Source organism: Alligator sinensis, unplaced genomic scaffold, assembly GCF_000455745.1.
Source record: "Alligator sinensis unplaced genomic scaffold, ASM45574v1 scaffold702_1, whole genome shotgun sequence".
NCBI classification, from domain to species: Eukaryota; Metazoa; Chordata; order Crocodylia; family Alligatoridae; genus Alligator; species Alligator sinensis.
The window spans coordinates 983711-999153 of NW_005842567.1; the positions used below are offsets into that span (position 1 = coordinate 983711).

General features: G+C 43.2%; 1 protein-coding gene across 4 annotated transcripts in view; it reads left to right on the forward strand.

The window, feature by feature from the left end:
• Window positions 1-15443, forward strand: part of CUNH11orf65 (chromosome unknown C11orf65 homolog) — a 55305-nt gene that overhangs the window by 28965 nt on the left and 10897 nt on the right. For 2 of the 4 annotated variants that reach the window (XM_025214111.1, XM_025214108.1), the window contains exons 8-10: window positions 9066-9236; window positions 9473-9528; window positions 10942-11026. In XM_025214111.1, the coding sequence (XP_025069896.1) occupies window positions 9066-9236; window positions 9473-9528; window positions 10942-11026 (312 nt within the window). Of the gene's footprint in view, window positions 1-9065; window positions 9237-9472; window positions 9529-10941; window positions 11027-12508; window positions 12612-14726; window positions 14847-15443 lie in introns of those variants that run through there. The other 2 variants (XM_025214109.1, XM_025214110.1) reach the window with 2 other exon arrangements.

Genomic DNA, 15443 nt, shown 5'->3' on the forward strand with positions numbered 1-15443 from the left:
GTTCGCTGCAAGTCTTAAGAGCTCAGTTATTGTTCTATACATTATATTGATAACTTTTCCTTTTTTCCATTTTTCCCCTCCACATTTCCACCGGGAGGACTCTCACCCCTTTTCCTCTAATTGTTCCCTGAGCTCCATCAGGATTTCACTCTCTCTGCTCTCCTCACGGAGAGTGGGGCAATTGAATCTGTCCGACGGCGTGGCATGGCTGCTACTTTCTTTTACATATTTAATGCATCGCCCATATTCTCGCCTGGGGTCCTTATCTTTGTTTTCGGCGATTTCTTTCGGTGTTATAAAGGGAATTACGTCTTGGGCTTTATCATAAGGCCGATACCTCACTGCTGGGCTCGACATTAGGCAGGCAAATGCGGCTGGAGTTAGGCCCTCCACGGCCCAGTCTTTCTTGCCCTTGGAGTTTGCAGCGGCAATTGCAGAAAAGTACCCTTTAATCGGGCCTGTTACAGCTTGGTGGTACCAGGCATGATCTTGCAAGTCAGTGGTACTCTCAACCAGGGGCCGTTGATGGCCCCTCCAGGGGCAGTTTAACGATACATAATCAACCCTGTTCTCCTCACTTTTTGAGGATCTTAAATTTTGGGCATTATTCCTCTCTCGCTCCTTCGGCGAGCCCATCCTCGTCGCCATGTGGGCCATAATTCAAGGATGGTGTTTGGAAAATGGCCTCAGTTGCATGTCGAGTGGGGCACTGAGTAGTGACACCAACCCAGACACGCTCGGGGATGCCAAGTGTGAGAGAGGAAAAAGTGCGACAAGTCGTAGGTGAAGAAAATTCATAAATGTACTTACAAACCAACATGATTAATGAGCTGAATACTATTTACAGTGGCAGGTAGACACAGGCGACGTGGTGCAGGTAGAAAAACGAACAACTGATGGGTAGCGGCGAGTAACAAGCAAGGTGTAATCGTGAAGGTCGACTGCAGCCGAAAATACTATCAGTACAAGTATGATGCCTAGTTGGGCAACACACAGGGCGTTCCAGATAGCGTGTGGTCCAGCTATAAGCTGTGGTAGCCTATGCTAGGAATCTAGCTAGAGGCCTAGGGGTCTGTCCAGACAAGACAGGTGATCATGCTGTCTTCCTGAGTTCGGGAGCATCTGGGAACCCTACGCTGAGGCGCGCAGTTCCCTTTATAGACTCCCTAGCCAATCAGCGTCCCCCCTTGATGGAACATTCTGGAGGCTTCAGCATGCTGGTCTGGCCAGTCACACTCTAGGGGCAACTTCTGATTGGTTAGGCTACTAGCGATCACGCACTGTCCGCATGATAGTGCAGGTTAAGGTCTCATTCCTCCGCCACTGTATCACCGAATACCAGTCACGGGTAGCCATGTCTTAATGTCTTAACCAACAATCTGGTGGAGTCACATCACCTCCTGACACTTTCCAAAAGAAAGGGTAGCCACCACCATGCCTAATATGTCTAGTCTCATGAAGTGCAGCAATAGCAATATGAAATTGTGCAAATTTTCTGGCCTCTAGTGCTGTCCTTCACTTCAGTCATTCACTAGGGTTGTCCATTAGGGTGCAGATGTTCTGGTTGCAAACTTTATTTCATAGATTTCTAGAGTCAGAAGGGACCTGGTAGATCATCGGGTCCAACCTCCTGCTCCAGGCAGGAAAGAGAGCTGAGGTTAGGTAACCCCAGCCAGATGCCTGTCTAATCTCCTCTTGAACATCTCCAGGGTAGGGGAAAGCACCACCTCCCTTGGGAGTGCATTCCATATTTTGGCAACCCTTACTGTAAAGAATGTCTTCCTTTATGTTCAATCTAAATCTGTTCTCCTTCAATTTGTGGCCATTATTTCTGGTAACTCTGAGGGGCGCCCTGGCAAACAGAGTGTCCCCTATTCCCTGCTGGCTGCCCCCCAGTGAGTTTGTAGGCAGCCACAAGAACACCTCTCCACCTTCTCTTGCGGTGGCTGAAGAGATTCAGATCCCTCAGTCTGTCTTCATAGGGTCTTACCTGCAGGCCCTCAACCATACGAGTAGCCCCTTTCTGAACCCTCTCAAAGTTATCCACATTCCTCTTGAAGTGCAGTACCCAAAACTAGATACAGTATTCCATCTGCAGCCTCACCAATGCCACATAAAGGAAATTATCACTTCCCTAGACCTGCTCGTGATACACCTGCTGATGCAAGAAAGAGTGCGGTTAGTCTTGCTTATTGCCTCGTCACACTGGCGGCTCATGTTAATTTTTGCGTCAACCAGGACTCCGAGATCTCTTTCCACTGTTGTTGTGCTCAGAACGGTAACCCCCCCCCCCCCCCCACCTCAGGGGCCAGGTGCAACACCTTGCATTTATTCTTGTTGAATTGCATCCTATTCTGATCTGCCCACTTCCCCAGTCTGTCCAAATCTGCCTGAATTCGCTCCCTGCCATCCAGTGTGTTTACTATGCCCCATAGTTTAGTGTCATCTGCAAATTTAGACAAGGTACTTTCAACACCTTCATCCAAATTGCTGATGAAGATATTAAACAGTACTGGTCCAAGGACAGAGCCTTGGGGGACACCACTGCCCACATCCCTCCAGGGAGAAACCGCCCCATCCACCACCACTCTCTGGGTGCGTCCCATAAGCCAGTTTTTCACCCACCTTACTGTCAAAAAATCCACATCACAGCTACTCGGTTTACTTGTAAGAATTGTGTGTAACACTGTGTCAAAAGCCTTTTTAAAATCCAGGTAAATAATATCTACTTCCTCCCCTGCATCTAAGCACTGGTCATAAAAAGAGACCAGGTTAGTCAGGCAGGATCTGCCTGCTTATAAATCCATGCTGGTTGCCCTTCACCATTGTGTTACCCGCCGGCCCCCTGCAAATGTGATCCTTTATGATTTTTTCTAAGGTCTTAACGAGAATAGCGGTGAGGCTAACTGGCCTATAATTACCCGGGTCCTCCTTCCTTCCCTTCTTGAAGATAGAGACCATGTTGGCCCTTTTCCAGTCCTCTGGGACCTCTCCCAAGTGCCACAAGCGCTCAAACAACTGTGCCAGTGGTTCTGCTATGTCATCGGCCAATTCCTTTAGTACCCTTGGGTGAAGATCGTTGGGGCCTGCTGACTTAAATACGTCCAACCCTTCCAAGTGCCCCTTCACTAGGTTAGTGCTAATCGTTAGTGGATTGGTACTACTCTCACTCCAGACTAAAGACTCATTGGGAGGTGCATTTGTATCCGTGCCCAGGAGAACGGAAGCAAAGAAATTATTTAAGAGCTCAGCTTTTTCCATCCTGTCAGTTACGAGTTGCCCTAATCCATTCTGTAGCGGCCCTATGTTACCCTGCGCCTTCTTCCTGCTCCCTATGTACTTAAAGAAGGACTTTTTGTTATCCTTAATTTTTGTTGCCAACTTGAGTTCTATATCTGCTTTGGCCTTTCTTATTGCTTCCCTGCAAGCGTGAGCCAAGTAGGTATACTCCTCCTTGGAGTATATGCCTTCCATTTATTGATTTGGATCACAGATAAGAGTGTTCCCTCTGGATGTAGTTTTCTAGTCAGGCAGAGTGAGACAGTCTATGTTTAGAGTAACTGTGACTTGGCTCCTTCTCACTTCAAACTTATATATCAAAGTTCAAGCATGTTGCACTTATTCTACCTCTCGGGCACCTAGGTCTTCCCTTCTCTCTCTGTTCAGTCTAGTCTACACCCAGAGGCATACTTCCATGTAGGAAGATGCACGTAACTGCCATTTGGGCAGTGGGCAGCCTTATGCACTTCTATAACTCTGGGATCAAACTTGGTCTGACTTGCTAAGAGGGAAAACCAGCTGATGGCATTCAGTTCATTTGGGAAAATCTGCATTAGTGCATCTAATGAAAAGAAAGCAGGGTTGGTTTCACTATAAAGTAAAGAAAGAGGGTAATATTGGTGTAATCCCAGAGGTGTAAATTTAAATTTTGGCACCTTGGGTGGCATGGGAGAGTGAATACTTACTTCCTTTTGCCTGAGCTGCTGCTGCCTTAGTACAAGCTCCTGTAACACAGGGCCCCCTGTGAATCAGTGCTGCATCCAGATTCCATTAGCTAGGGTCCATTAGCTTGCACTGTAACTAATGCCCCAGTTACGCTACTGTGCCATCTGCCTTTTACCCTGTAGCTTAGTTGTTAATGCCCTTGAAGAGGAAACTGAGTTCTGGGTCCATCTCATCCTAAAGTAATTTGAATCCACATTTCCTGCTTTCCAGGAGAATGCTTTAGCTAGAACAGGCTAGAACTCTACACTTCTGCGGGCAGTTGGGTCACTAGAAGGCAAGAATCATGGAGCCAGAAAGATAGCAAACAAGAGGGTTGTGACTCTGAGCCCACAGAGGTCTGTTCTGCCCCGTTCCAAATACTAGTTACCCACTTCACTCAAAGATTATTTTACTCTAAAATGGGTAAATAATCCTGACAGCAAGGGAGTACTCTAAATATTAGATCATGAAGTCAAGCCCCTCTTGTTTGTTCTTGGGATTATTTATCTACCTTACATTTAGACAATCATTGGTTAAAAAATAAATCACCTTAGCAGCAAGGACTGGAAACTTGGGGTAGGATTTGGTATCATCAGTGGAACCTAATAGGAAGAAGGTTTTCTTAGCCTATTTTAGAGCTTTTACAGCTTAGAAGAATACATTTTGTTACCTCCTTTGTGCATCAGCTTTTCCCTCAGTGGTGCTAAAGTTTTTAGCCCTTTCTTAATATTGGGTCTGGTGTCAGAAATGGATAGTGGAAAGAATGGAGAGGTTTAAAAACCAGCATGTCAATAAGTGAGACTAGCTTACTGTGATAATGATTCACTGTGTGCTCACCTCCTTGCCCTGGGAGTGGAATACTGCTGTCCTTAAGCATGCTCTGGCTGTGCTGGAGTCCATTGGTCTTTCTTGTCTGGGAGCCAAAAGGTCCATGGACACTGTTTGAAAGCAATGTTTTGTAGAGGGGTGGTGATGTCTTTTATCTGGACACATTGTTTGAAGATCAGACATTCCTCAACTTACAACGTTTCAAGTTACAACATTTATAAATTGACACCCTGTTTCAACTTTCTGACGTTAGTTTCAACTTTACAACACTTGATCCGATGTGATGCCACACCAGCGAACAAGTTCGCTGTGTCACCCGCCTCCCTGGAGAACATCTGTCCAAACTTCCTTGGACACTTCCTTTAAGAAAGCAGCCAAGACTCCTGAAAAGACTCCAGCCAAGAACCCTTCAGAAACTGAAACAAAGAACCCTTCAAAAAGTCCAGCAAAGTTACCTCAAAGAAGTCCTTCCAAATCAATATGATTGCTATTTACAATATAAATACATTAATGTAGTTATTACTCATCTATAATGGATCAAGTACAAAATTATGGGGTATTATTAGTGGAAAATATGGTATCGGGCCTTGGTTCAGGAACAAATCCCCCATTTATAACATTGTTTCTTATGAGAAAATTGGTTCCGATTTACAATGTTTTGACCTGAGACACTTTTCAGGAATCAAGTGTGTCGCAAGTCTGAGGACTGCCCGTATACAAATGGTTGTGTGGGACATGTGACATGGAGTAAGTCCTCCTGGATATAGAGATTCCAGGAAGTTTGTCATCCCAGGAGACAGTCTGAATGAGGCCAGTAGGTACTTCTAGGTGGCAGAACAGAAACTGCAAGCCTCAAGATACTATAGGAAAGCCAAGAGAAGGCATGAGAGAGTCTGAGATAGACAAGTAAAAAAATTCAAGAAATCTACAGCCTTGTAGGATCTGAATGTTGAAATTACCCAGTGATATTCTCACTACCATTGTTGACAAAGTATAAGTGGGCTCCATTATAAATACCCTAGTCTGTAGTGTTCTGTAAATGAGCAAAAAATAAGTTAACATTGGTCCTAAGCTTTGTTGTCAAATGAAAGGGTTCAAATGAAGCTGTCTTACCTGAGGTTCTGCCAATTGGATTTGATGTTTTCAAAGACACTCAAAGCAATGCCACCTTGCTGGATGTAAGAACAGGAAGGCAGACTAAGTGGGTAGTACAGGGCTTGCAGTGTCATCCAGACAACTCTCAGTGTTGCAGGCTCTAAGAGGTACTTCATTGCTGATGACATACAGATTATTTGTTGGTGCATATCTTGTACTGACCATCTCATCGTGTTAATTTTTTTTCCTTGTGCTGTCTGCTTCTGACCTGTTTAGGTAGTGCTCTTTCAATGTCTATGCATCAGATGCTAGATTTCCTGCCTACTTTTCTCTTTCCTTTGGACTCTTCCTTCCAATTTGGTCTATGATAGGTAGTGAAGTTGAGTGTGTTAGAGACAGATGGTTGTCTTATTGGCCAGATGCCATAGTAAAGGGTAATCTAGTTGTTCAACCTTTAGGAGTTATAATCTACTTGACTCCTGGGTCTGGATGGGGCTGGAACAGTTTGTTCCTGTAGGTGTAGTAAGTGAGCTGGTAGCATAATGGTCAAGAAAAAATTATAGTGATAATAGCAACTTCCATTAACACTGCTTTTTGGCACCAACCTCATATTTTGGGGGCTAATTGGATAGTCCAGGGCACATTCAGCATAGTCCAATCCTGTTGTAGGCACTTTGGAAAACTGCAATCAGGATGACTAGTTTCTGGAAACATCCACTTGTACTGCAGGCAATGTGATTTCTTAAAAAAAGCAAAAAGATACGAAAAATGAGGACCAATCCTGAGGAAGCTGTCTCAGTCTTCCTTACAGGACAATGTCAGTGGGGTGAGAGAGGTGATCAGCATCCAAGGTAGGCAAAATAATTTACTAAAAATAACTAACAGTTTAGTTAGCATTTTTTCCTCCCACACCTCACGTCCTCTCAGAGCCTGAAAATACCTTTGCAAGGTGACACTGTCACATCTCTCAGACAAGAAAATAAAGGAAGAAGGCATTGTGAATGAACTGTGAAACAGGACATGACAATTCTTGCTAACACAGGAACATAAAAGAATAGAGAAACATAGAGCTGAAAGGGAACATTGACCCCCACCCTTTGCAATCACAAGTAGTCATGTAATGAATATTTGTGCAAACAGGTTCACAGAGACTCTGGCCTTTCACATGCATCTAAGCCCAAAAACACTCAATAACACCCATATCCAAAAAAGCTTTAGTATAACAAAATCAACCCACCTCCTCAACAGCCTTAGAATGTGCCTTAGGAAGAGACTAGAAGAGGCAAGGGCATCAGCAGTTTATCAGTCCCCTGCAGTGAAAAGAACCCACCCTGCAATGTGCCGTAAGAGAATAGAAGAGCAAGAAAGTTTTAAAAACAAACAAAAAAAACAAAAACAAAAAAACCACACCAAACGAATGAACAAACCAATTGCCCCATCAATCTGACCTAAGTAAAAATCTCAGGAGATGATGTAGCCATGAAGAAGAATGTCTTGCATTCAAAAGCTTGTCTAACTCTACCCCAACTACACAATTGGTCCAATAAAAGATATCGCTCAAAGAAATTCATGTCTCCCTGAAGAGAATCTTGTCCTGAGAACTTCTCTTTTAGGTCCTGTTTTATGGAACCATCTGAAAAGATTGCTGCAAAGGTCTGTCTTTGTTACATATGATATTCAGTGTACAAATTGTTGTGTAGTGTTCCTCCACACTGTCAAACATCTCAGAAGTTGTTTCACAGTGTGGTCTATGAGGTGATCTTTGGGGTATTTTTGTAAAATTTTCTTTAGAAGAACAGATCTATTTAGCTGATATCAAAATGATGAACCAAAAATGTGGAGTCTACCTTTAAATGTGATATACACAAGCTTAAGTCTGTAAATTCTGTCCATTCGTAAGAAAGATGCAAGGTTTGTTTGGTAATGTCATTTATGGGACCAGGTTGATAGTTAGGAGAGATATTAGACAAGCTTGTAGATGCAATGCACCCTCCCTCAGGTCTGGCAAAAAAGCTAGCACAGTTTAAGCTAAATGCCAGATAAAACAGTGATTTTTAGTTTAAAGCTGTTATGTAAATGAGCATAGTTACTTGAAGAAAGGAAAGTTGGCAGTAAACCCGTGAACCAAAGTTATTAGAAGTAGGTATAAACCAAGTAAAAGAAAGTTTAAATTAAAAAAAAAAAAAAAAAAAAAAAAACTTATGTAAAAAAAGATCATTCCAAAGGGAAGATATTTATTATTACCCATGAAGTATGGTCACGTTAGCAGATGGAGAAGGTAAAGTGTCATGTGCTGTAAGCCGACTGTTTGTGTTTAGTTCAAGGCTTTTAGTGTCCAGTAAACTTTCCTGGACACTAGGTTACAAATTTTTGTTCTCAGGTCCATTGTTTGAAGACGGGGACTGTGACAAGTATTCTTCTATTGGAGATTGGATATTTCTGTCCTTCAACATTTTTCTTTGCATGCTCATTCAAGAGTGTTTAACTTCATCTATATAGCTCCTATGAGGGCATTTGGTGTATTGAGTGAGATTTATCACATGCTGTGATAGATGTGGTGGATCCATGAATTCCGATGGCTTCATTGTGGGGTGTATGAATTGTATTAGCAGCAAGCAAGTTGGCAGGTGTTTTTGTATATATTGTTTAGGCAGCATCTTGTTCCTTGTGGTAGCTGTTGATTAGGGGCTGGGGGAGGGAGAGATGAGCTTGAGGGTTCTTTAAAAGCCACTGGTGGGGGTGGATAAAGAATATTTATTTTTCTCCAGGTATGGCCCTTATGAAGTAGAATTGTTTTATGATCTTTCTTATAGGTCCCAGCGTTGAATACGTGGCACCAGAGGGTGTATGATTGCTGTGAGTTTCCGTTCTATAGGTAGTAGGTTTCTGCAGGGTATTTGGGTGACCCTACCACATCCTTATGATGTCAGTTAAATCAGAGTGCCATATAAATGGTTAATGATGACTAATGTGCATATTTCTATTCACATATTTGTGTTCCTATAAACTGGTTTTTAGATTTAGTAAAGTTCTTCATGTGCATAATAAGCCTGTTACTAGGGTGAGAGACAGTGTTAGGATATAGCACCATCTTCAGTAAGAAAGCAATTACTGTTCTAAGCAGTATACAGTAAAAGGTATTTGTTTCACTGTTTTAGGTATTCCTCAGGAAGCCTGTGGGTCAAAACAGGTGACCCTACCATTACAACTTTAATTCAGAGAGCTGCAGACGGCATTATTGATGCCACTGAGAAAGAAAGAGGACAGGATGTAATGGAATGGGAAGTGGATGAATTATTGAAATGGACAAATATACTTGACTATGGAGAGTAAGCATGTGCTTTTCATTTCTTTCTTTTGAAGGACTTTATTATCCATGAAAGATCTTAAGCTTCCCACCTCTAAGTCTAAGTATTTGATACTGAGGCCCTGATTCTTGGGAGATATGTTTAACTTTCCAAATAACTGGTTGAGATAAGATAAAGTTAACACTACGTTAATTTTCAAGATTTGGGTAATTACTGAATCATTAAATTGAATGCTTTTTTTCCTTTCACATGTTTAGATATATGAGACAGTGGAAGGAAATTGCAACAAGCAACACTTCCGACAACTACAGGGGTAAGTTACTCTAACTGTAGTTTGGATAAATGAAATACAATTTAGCTCTCGCACTGTAAACATGGCAGTGGGGTTCTATGCTTAGTTTCTACCACTTTTTTTTTTTTTTTGTATAAGTTATGCTCAGGGAAAAATATTTTTCCAATGCTACCCACAAATTTTGCATTAGACAATTGTCAGTCAGAAAAACAGAAATAACCCTGGCAGCAGAGAGCAGAAGCGAGGACTCCCCACTTGGGGGGGTGCGGTTTAGGCTGCTAACAGACATGAACGCTCCCCCTCAAAAAAAAAAAAAAAAAGTGCTTTACCAGAAGAGGCAGTGGGTTATGTTCAACCCCGCTCTGCAGCATCTGTATAGATCAGATGATTGAATCAGCTATTAGATAAAAGTGCCAAAAAGCCCTGTTGAAACACCTGATCTATACAGATGTTGGGTGAGCCAAGTTTAAATTGCTGTTTTGTTGGGGTTTTTTTAAGTTTGTAAGCAGCCTACATCTATTACAGAGGCAGACTGTTTTTCTTGCACTCTTCTGTCCCCATCACTCTTGTGCTGTTAGCTATCCAGTGGTTCCCCAGCACCAGATTGGATTACAGTGCAGTTTCAGTAGAAGATAGGTGTTTAGGTAACTGCAGAAGACCTAGCCATGCCACAAAAGCAAATTGCAGTCCCTTTCTCTGGACCAGATGGTCTCCTTTAAATTCGCCTGCCACTACTTAGATCAGGGGTTTTCAACCTTTTTTTAATAAGTGTACCCCTGGCAGTGGGGGGTGGGGTGGAACGCAGCTTGAAATGGAAGCAGGGTGGGGTGGTGGATGGTGGCTGCCACCGCATGCAAACTCTGTACTCTGCCCCCCATCATCTAACCGGCTGGGCAGTGCCTGTGTAGCCCACAGAGGGGTGCTGCTGCCCTCGCCTTGCCCCAGCCCTGTTCCTGGCAGGTGGCAGCACAGGGTGGTGGGTGATGGCACTCTGTTCCCACCCACCCACCCACCTGTGCATACCCCTTAGGGCCTTCCCCAAGTACTCCCAGTTGACAACCCCTGACTTGGATGGAAAGGAACCAAACGGGTACAGTTCTGAGAAGTAAATCTGATGTTAATTTCTGCAATTTAGCAGGTTGGCTCCTCTTCACAGGGCTCCACCAGCTCCCTATACCCTGTCCTTAGCACACCAGGTGTTTCAGCGTTGATCTCACAAGCTGTCCCCTAGGGAGTCATAATCACTATGCTGCCTTGCTTAATATCCTGGCAGCTGGTCTCTTGCCACTGACCTCTTGTCACGTTATTTGCTCACCCCCACCCCGGGTCTCAAATATAGTCACATAATCTCACCGCCCTTTTGCTTCAGGGAGGGACTATCCCAGGCCAACGCCCAAAATTCACACTTCCGATCCATCTTTTTTTCTTATTCAGGTCTCAGGAACAAAGACTCTACACTCGCTGGACTCAAACCCACCAGCTTGGATGCGGCAACTCCCTCTTTGTCTCCACTCTTCTGGTAAGTCTGTCCGCAGAATACTCTTGCTGATTCCTGGTTGGTCACATGCCACTGCTGCACCTCTGGGTGCTCCCACAAGCTTCCCCTTGTGCTGCTCCCCTCACCAGAAGAGACCAAATTGCTCAGTTGCCTCTGTTTTAACTTCCTGTGCAGATCAGCTATGTGTTTGGCTGTAGCTTCCCATTTGTTGCCCTGCTAGCTCCCCCAGCTGATTGTATTAATTAACATCCAGGAAATCCTGCACGGCTTTTCCCCTGTCCAGGCTCACTGCCGTGGTAAGTTTCCTTTTCCCCTTTGTTTCTTTGGCATTTCGTGACAGGGTATACTTACTGCCCTGTCACAGTAACAAATTGGATTACATCTGATCATGGACAGAAGCCCAGGCGTAGGTGCCTAGGAAACTTGGCAGCTCAAAGTGGAGGTTGTGCCTGAGTATAGGTGAATATTGAGGGAGGGAATATTATTTATTTATTTTTTTTTAATTGCTCCTTGGAACATACGTCAAATTTCTGCCTACATACCATAGGCACTTCTGAGACCAAGCTGTCTCTAGTCCTATATTCTTTATTGAATCTGTTCAGGGGGAAGGAGAGCAGCTGAAAAAGGTGTGTGTGTGTGTGTTTCTATAGCACTTGGCTATAGCCAGACTTACAGGATTCTAGATACAAGAGAAAGTATTTGGCATACGGTGAAATTGCCACAGATACCAATCAGCAGCTTGTCTAGGATAAACACTTGAGCCTTACAAAAACACACCTTGCTGACATTCTGTAAAAGAACCTTCCATAAAGAAAAATCCTTTTTTGTTTACCCAGTGAACATTAGAATATTTTAAAGGTTTTCTAGAAGATTATATTCAGGTTGGCAAGCCCATTACCAAAATAATGAGCTCTTCTTAAGCCAGGGTGTGCTGCATGCACTGTGGAAGCTAACATTAAAAAAAACCTCTTATTTTAGAACATAAGCACATTCTAACAGCTAAGAAGAGCCTCCCACCAACTGGATCACTTGATTACTGAGTCATTAATGCCTTTGTTTAGGAAAGATATTTTAGATAATGCAACATGTATGTGCATCATGGATTATTCCAGCGATACTCCCAGAGGGAAGGTGCTATTTTTTTTTACATGCTAAATTTGCTAAAAGTTATACTAAACTGTAAAATGTAAATGATAGTTTTGGAGAGCCTTTAGTTAATGATGGCCATTACCACTTATAAAGAAACATCAACTGGATATTGCTGCTTCAGTGAGACGGAAGGCAATTGCTGAAGTGGTGGGGGATCCAGGCTGCTGAAAGCCTAACCCAGAGATTCTCAGCTGGGGTGCCATGTAATTTTAGCACTGTTGAGTGTGCAAACATGATTCACAAGATTAAATCCAGAGATTTCAAATGGGAATCCATAATTTAAAAAACATTCTGACCTGTTATAGTCTTTTTGAGTTTCTTGCAACAGAAATATTGTTCTATTTTTTCCCATAGTCAAAAAATGAGTAAAAACTAAGAGCTGGGATTTTCCAAGGGGTGTCTTGGCTCTAGAAAGATTGAGGACCATTGGCCTAACCATTGACAAGCTACTAGTCAAAAGGTAGGTTACTTCATAGGCTTTTGGAGAACTGAGTGTAGAAACAGCACCAGCTCCCTTGAGGAGTTGGAAGGGAAGGAGCAGTAGCAGGACACAAGAAAGAGCAATAGTAGCACTCAGTGTAGGGAGTCTAGAATTCAGTTTCATGCATTATATAAAGCAGGTTAATTTGCATTGTGACAGAACACGTCAGGTTTGCTCTGTTGGTTTGTCTTATTCTCAGCTACCATAGATAGGACTGCACGGTCCCTACTGCAGTCTCCTCACCACTTGTTACTACTTTATTGGGCCTTGCCTGACAAAGCTAAATTGATGTAAGGTAGTTATAGCTGGTGTGTGTCCTATGGTGGTGTACATAAGCTGAACTAAATTGTTCCAATTCAACCAGCAGAACTGTTGTATTCAGGCAAGGCTTCTCAAGTCAGGAGAGAACCAGCCTTCTCTTGATGGGGTCTTTGAGTTAAGCAAGTCAGTCTTGCTATGCATACTCTGTCTAGACCAATGCTTCTTAACCAGGCTGACCTGGCACCCCTCAGGTGCCTTGAGATCCTTTCAATGATGCCACTGTGTTCCAAGCAGTGTAAGCACTGTTAGGTGTGGAAACATTTCCATGCAATATACAGTAGAAGCCCAGAGATTTCAAATTGGACTGTGGTCTTTCCGAGGTCTTCACAACAGAATTGGTCTAGTATTTTTCTGTAGGCAAAAAGCAATTGAAAACAAAGGGCTGGTATTTTCCAAGGGGTGCCTCAAGTCTAGAAAGGTCAAGAATCACCAATTTAGACTATGATGTAGCATATTAAGACAATGAACTGATTAGTCTTGACTAGATACTACAAAGAATGACCAGACAGGGACAAATTTTGGTGTCACTTGCAGTTATGAGCAGCTCCAGAGCAAGTCAATTGTGATTCATACTGTGAAGGGGGTGGAGGGGGCATAATTTAGTCCATATAATATACCTGAGGCAGAAAAATCTTTCACTGATAGAAAATCAGACTATATTTATTCTTTATTTTTAACAACAGTACAGTATAAAGTGAAAAAAATAAAGCAATACTACCATGGTATATTTTATAATAGTACAGATGAGCTGGTTTCCCAAAGTTGTGTGAATCCCAGAGGAAAATATAATTCATTTCCCCACCTCTCTCACAACAGAATTTTTTAAGTACTATAGTTCCAGTGTGCTGGGTTTTATCACTTAAACACAGATAAAAAAGAAAAGACAGTGAGTGATCACCATCTAAGTTTAATCCTACTTTTAGAATAGGGGTTTTTAACTGGAGGTATGCATGGATGGGCAGGGACAGAGTAGTGTGCCCCCCCACCCCAGCTGGGATAGCCCCCTCCCAGTGCTGCCACTGCCCACTGGAGTTCAGCCCTGCTCTGCTGGGAGGAACTTGGTGGAGCCCTGGCCCCAGCTCACCCCATGCAAATCTGGGGGCACACATCCCCCGTGCCCTCCTGGACGAGTGGTGGGAGCAGCAGCAGGAGCCACTGGACTAGCCGTGGTTCTGTCCTGCATCCACCCTACCCTGGCTGGGCAGCGCTTGCCCCAGCCCCACTCCTTCACCACAGGGACCTTGATCTATCCCACCACCAGCCCCCTTCCCTTCCCCCTCCCCTTCCACCACACCAGACTTACCAGCTACAAGCAGCTGTTCAAGTTGCTGGGTTGGTATCGGAAATCAGATTGGTATCAGCTGATATGCCTCCTTAAAAACTGGCTATTGGTACTGGCCCCAAAAATCTCTGTCAGTGCACCCCTAATAAGTGGAGCTTTTGGATTTAGGTAAACACAGTATATTGAAGGTTACTGTTCTAGAAGCAAAGAACTTATAAAAACATCATTTTGACATTTAAGGCTATAATTTCCTGTGTAGGTATATTTTTGTATTTGGGATCTGTGTTTTCATTTAGAGATGTATTGCTCAGATTTTGCTAATACCGTAATACAGATTGTGCTAAACCGGGGGTGTGGCTGGTGGTATGTGTGGCCAGTGGTGGGTGTGCCCTGCTGTGAAATCAAGGAGCCCGGTGGACATGGACTTTAGCTACTCTAGCCACCTTGAGGCTGCCTTGCCTGTGTTTGCATATGTACCTCTACCACAGGAGCAGCTGCCTGGCCTGTGGCTTCCTGCCCCACTGCTGCTGTGGTGGCTGCTGCCACTGCCACCCCAGAATAAATCCAGCCCAGAAGAAGCCCTAACATCCAGATCTGGCCTGGGGCCCCAGGTGAATCTGACACTACTGGTTTATACTATGTTTCAGCTTTGAATCGTGAAAGTAATAATAATAGTATGCATACTTTCATCTACCACAGTGGCACAATTAAATTCCAGTGAGCTATTACTAGCACCCATTATTAAGAAAGATGTCTTTATTGACACTTTTGCACATTATGTAATATAGCTCTTGAAGGTGTAGCACATTTATATTTGCATAGAATATTATCAGTAGCCCAGAATAGATAACATAGCATAGACTTCATCACCACCTGCAAACGGTATTTTCTAAAGGCATAACTTTCTGGGATGTTAAAAAGTGATTTATAACACATAGGTGTGGGGTTTCAATAAAATATACTGTACATACTCTGGATACACAAAGTTTCATGGGATCATATAACAAAATCACATAACTAACTTTCATTGGGAAATTAATCCTGATGTTTATGTTGGTCTTGGGAGATCATGAAATGTTTCAGACTGACAACACTGGTGGTTAAAGTTATCAGTTCCTCACGCATTTCTGCCTGCTGAGATCAATCCTTGTTCTGCAGCAGTCTTCTCTAATAGTGGTTCAGTCTCAACTCATTTAAATCTGTGA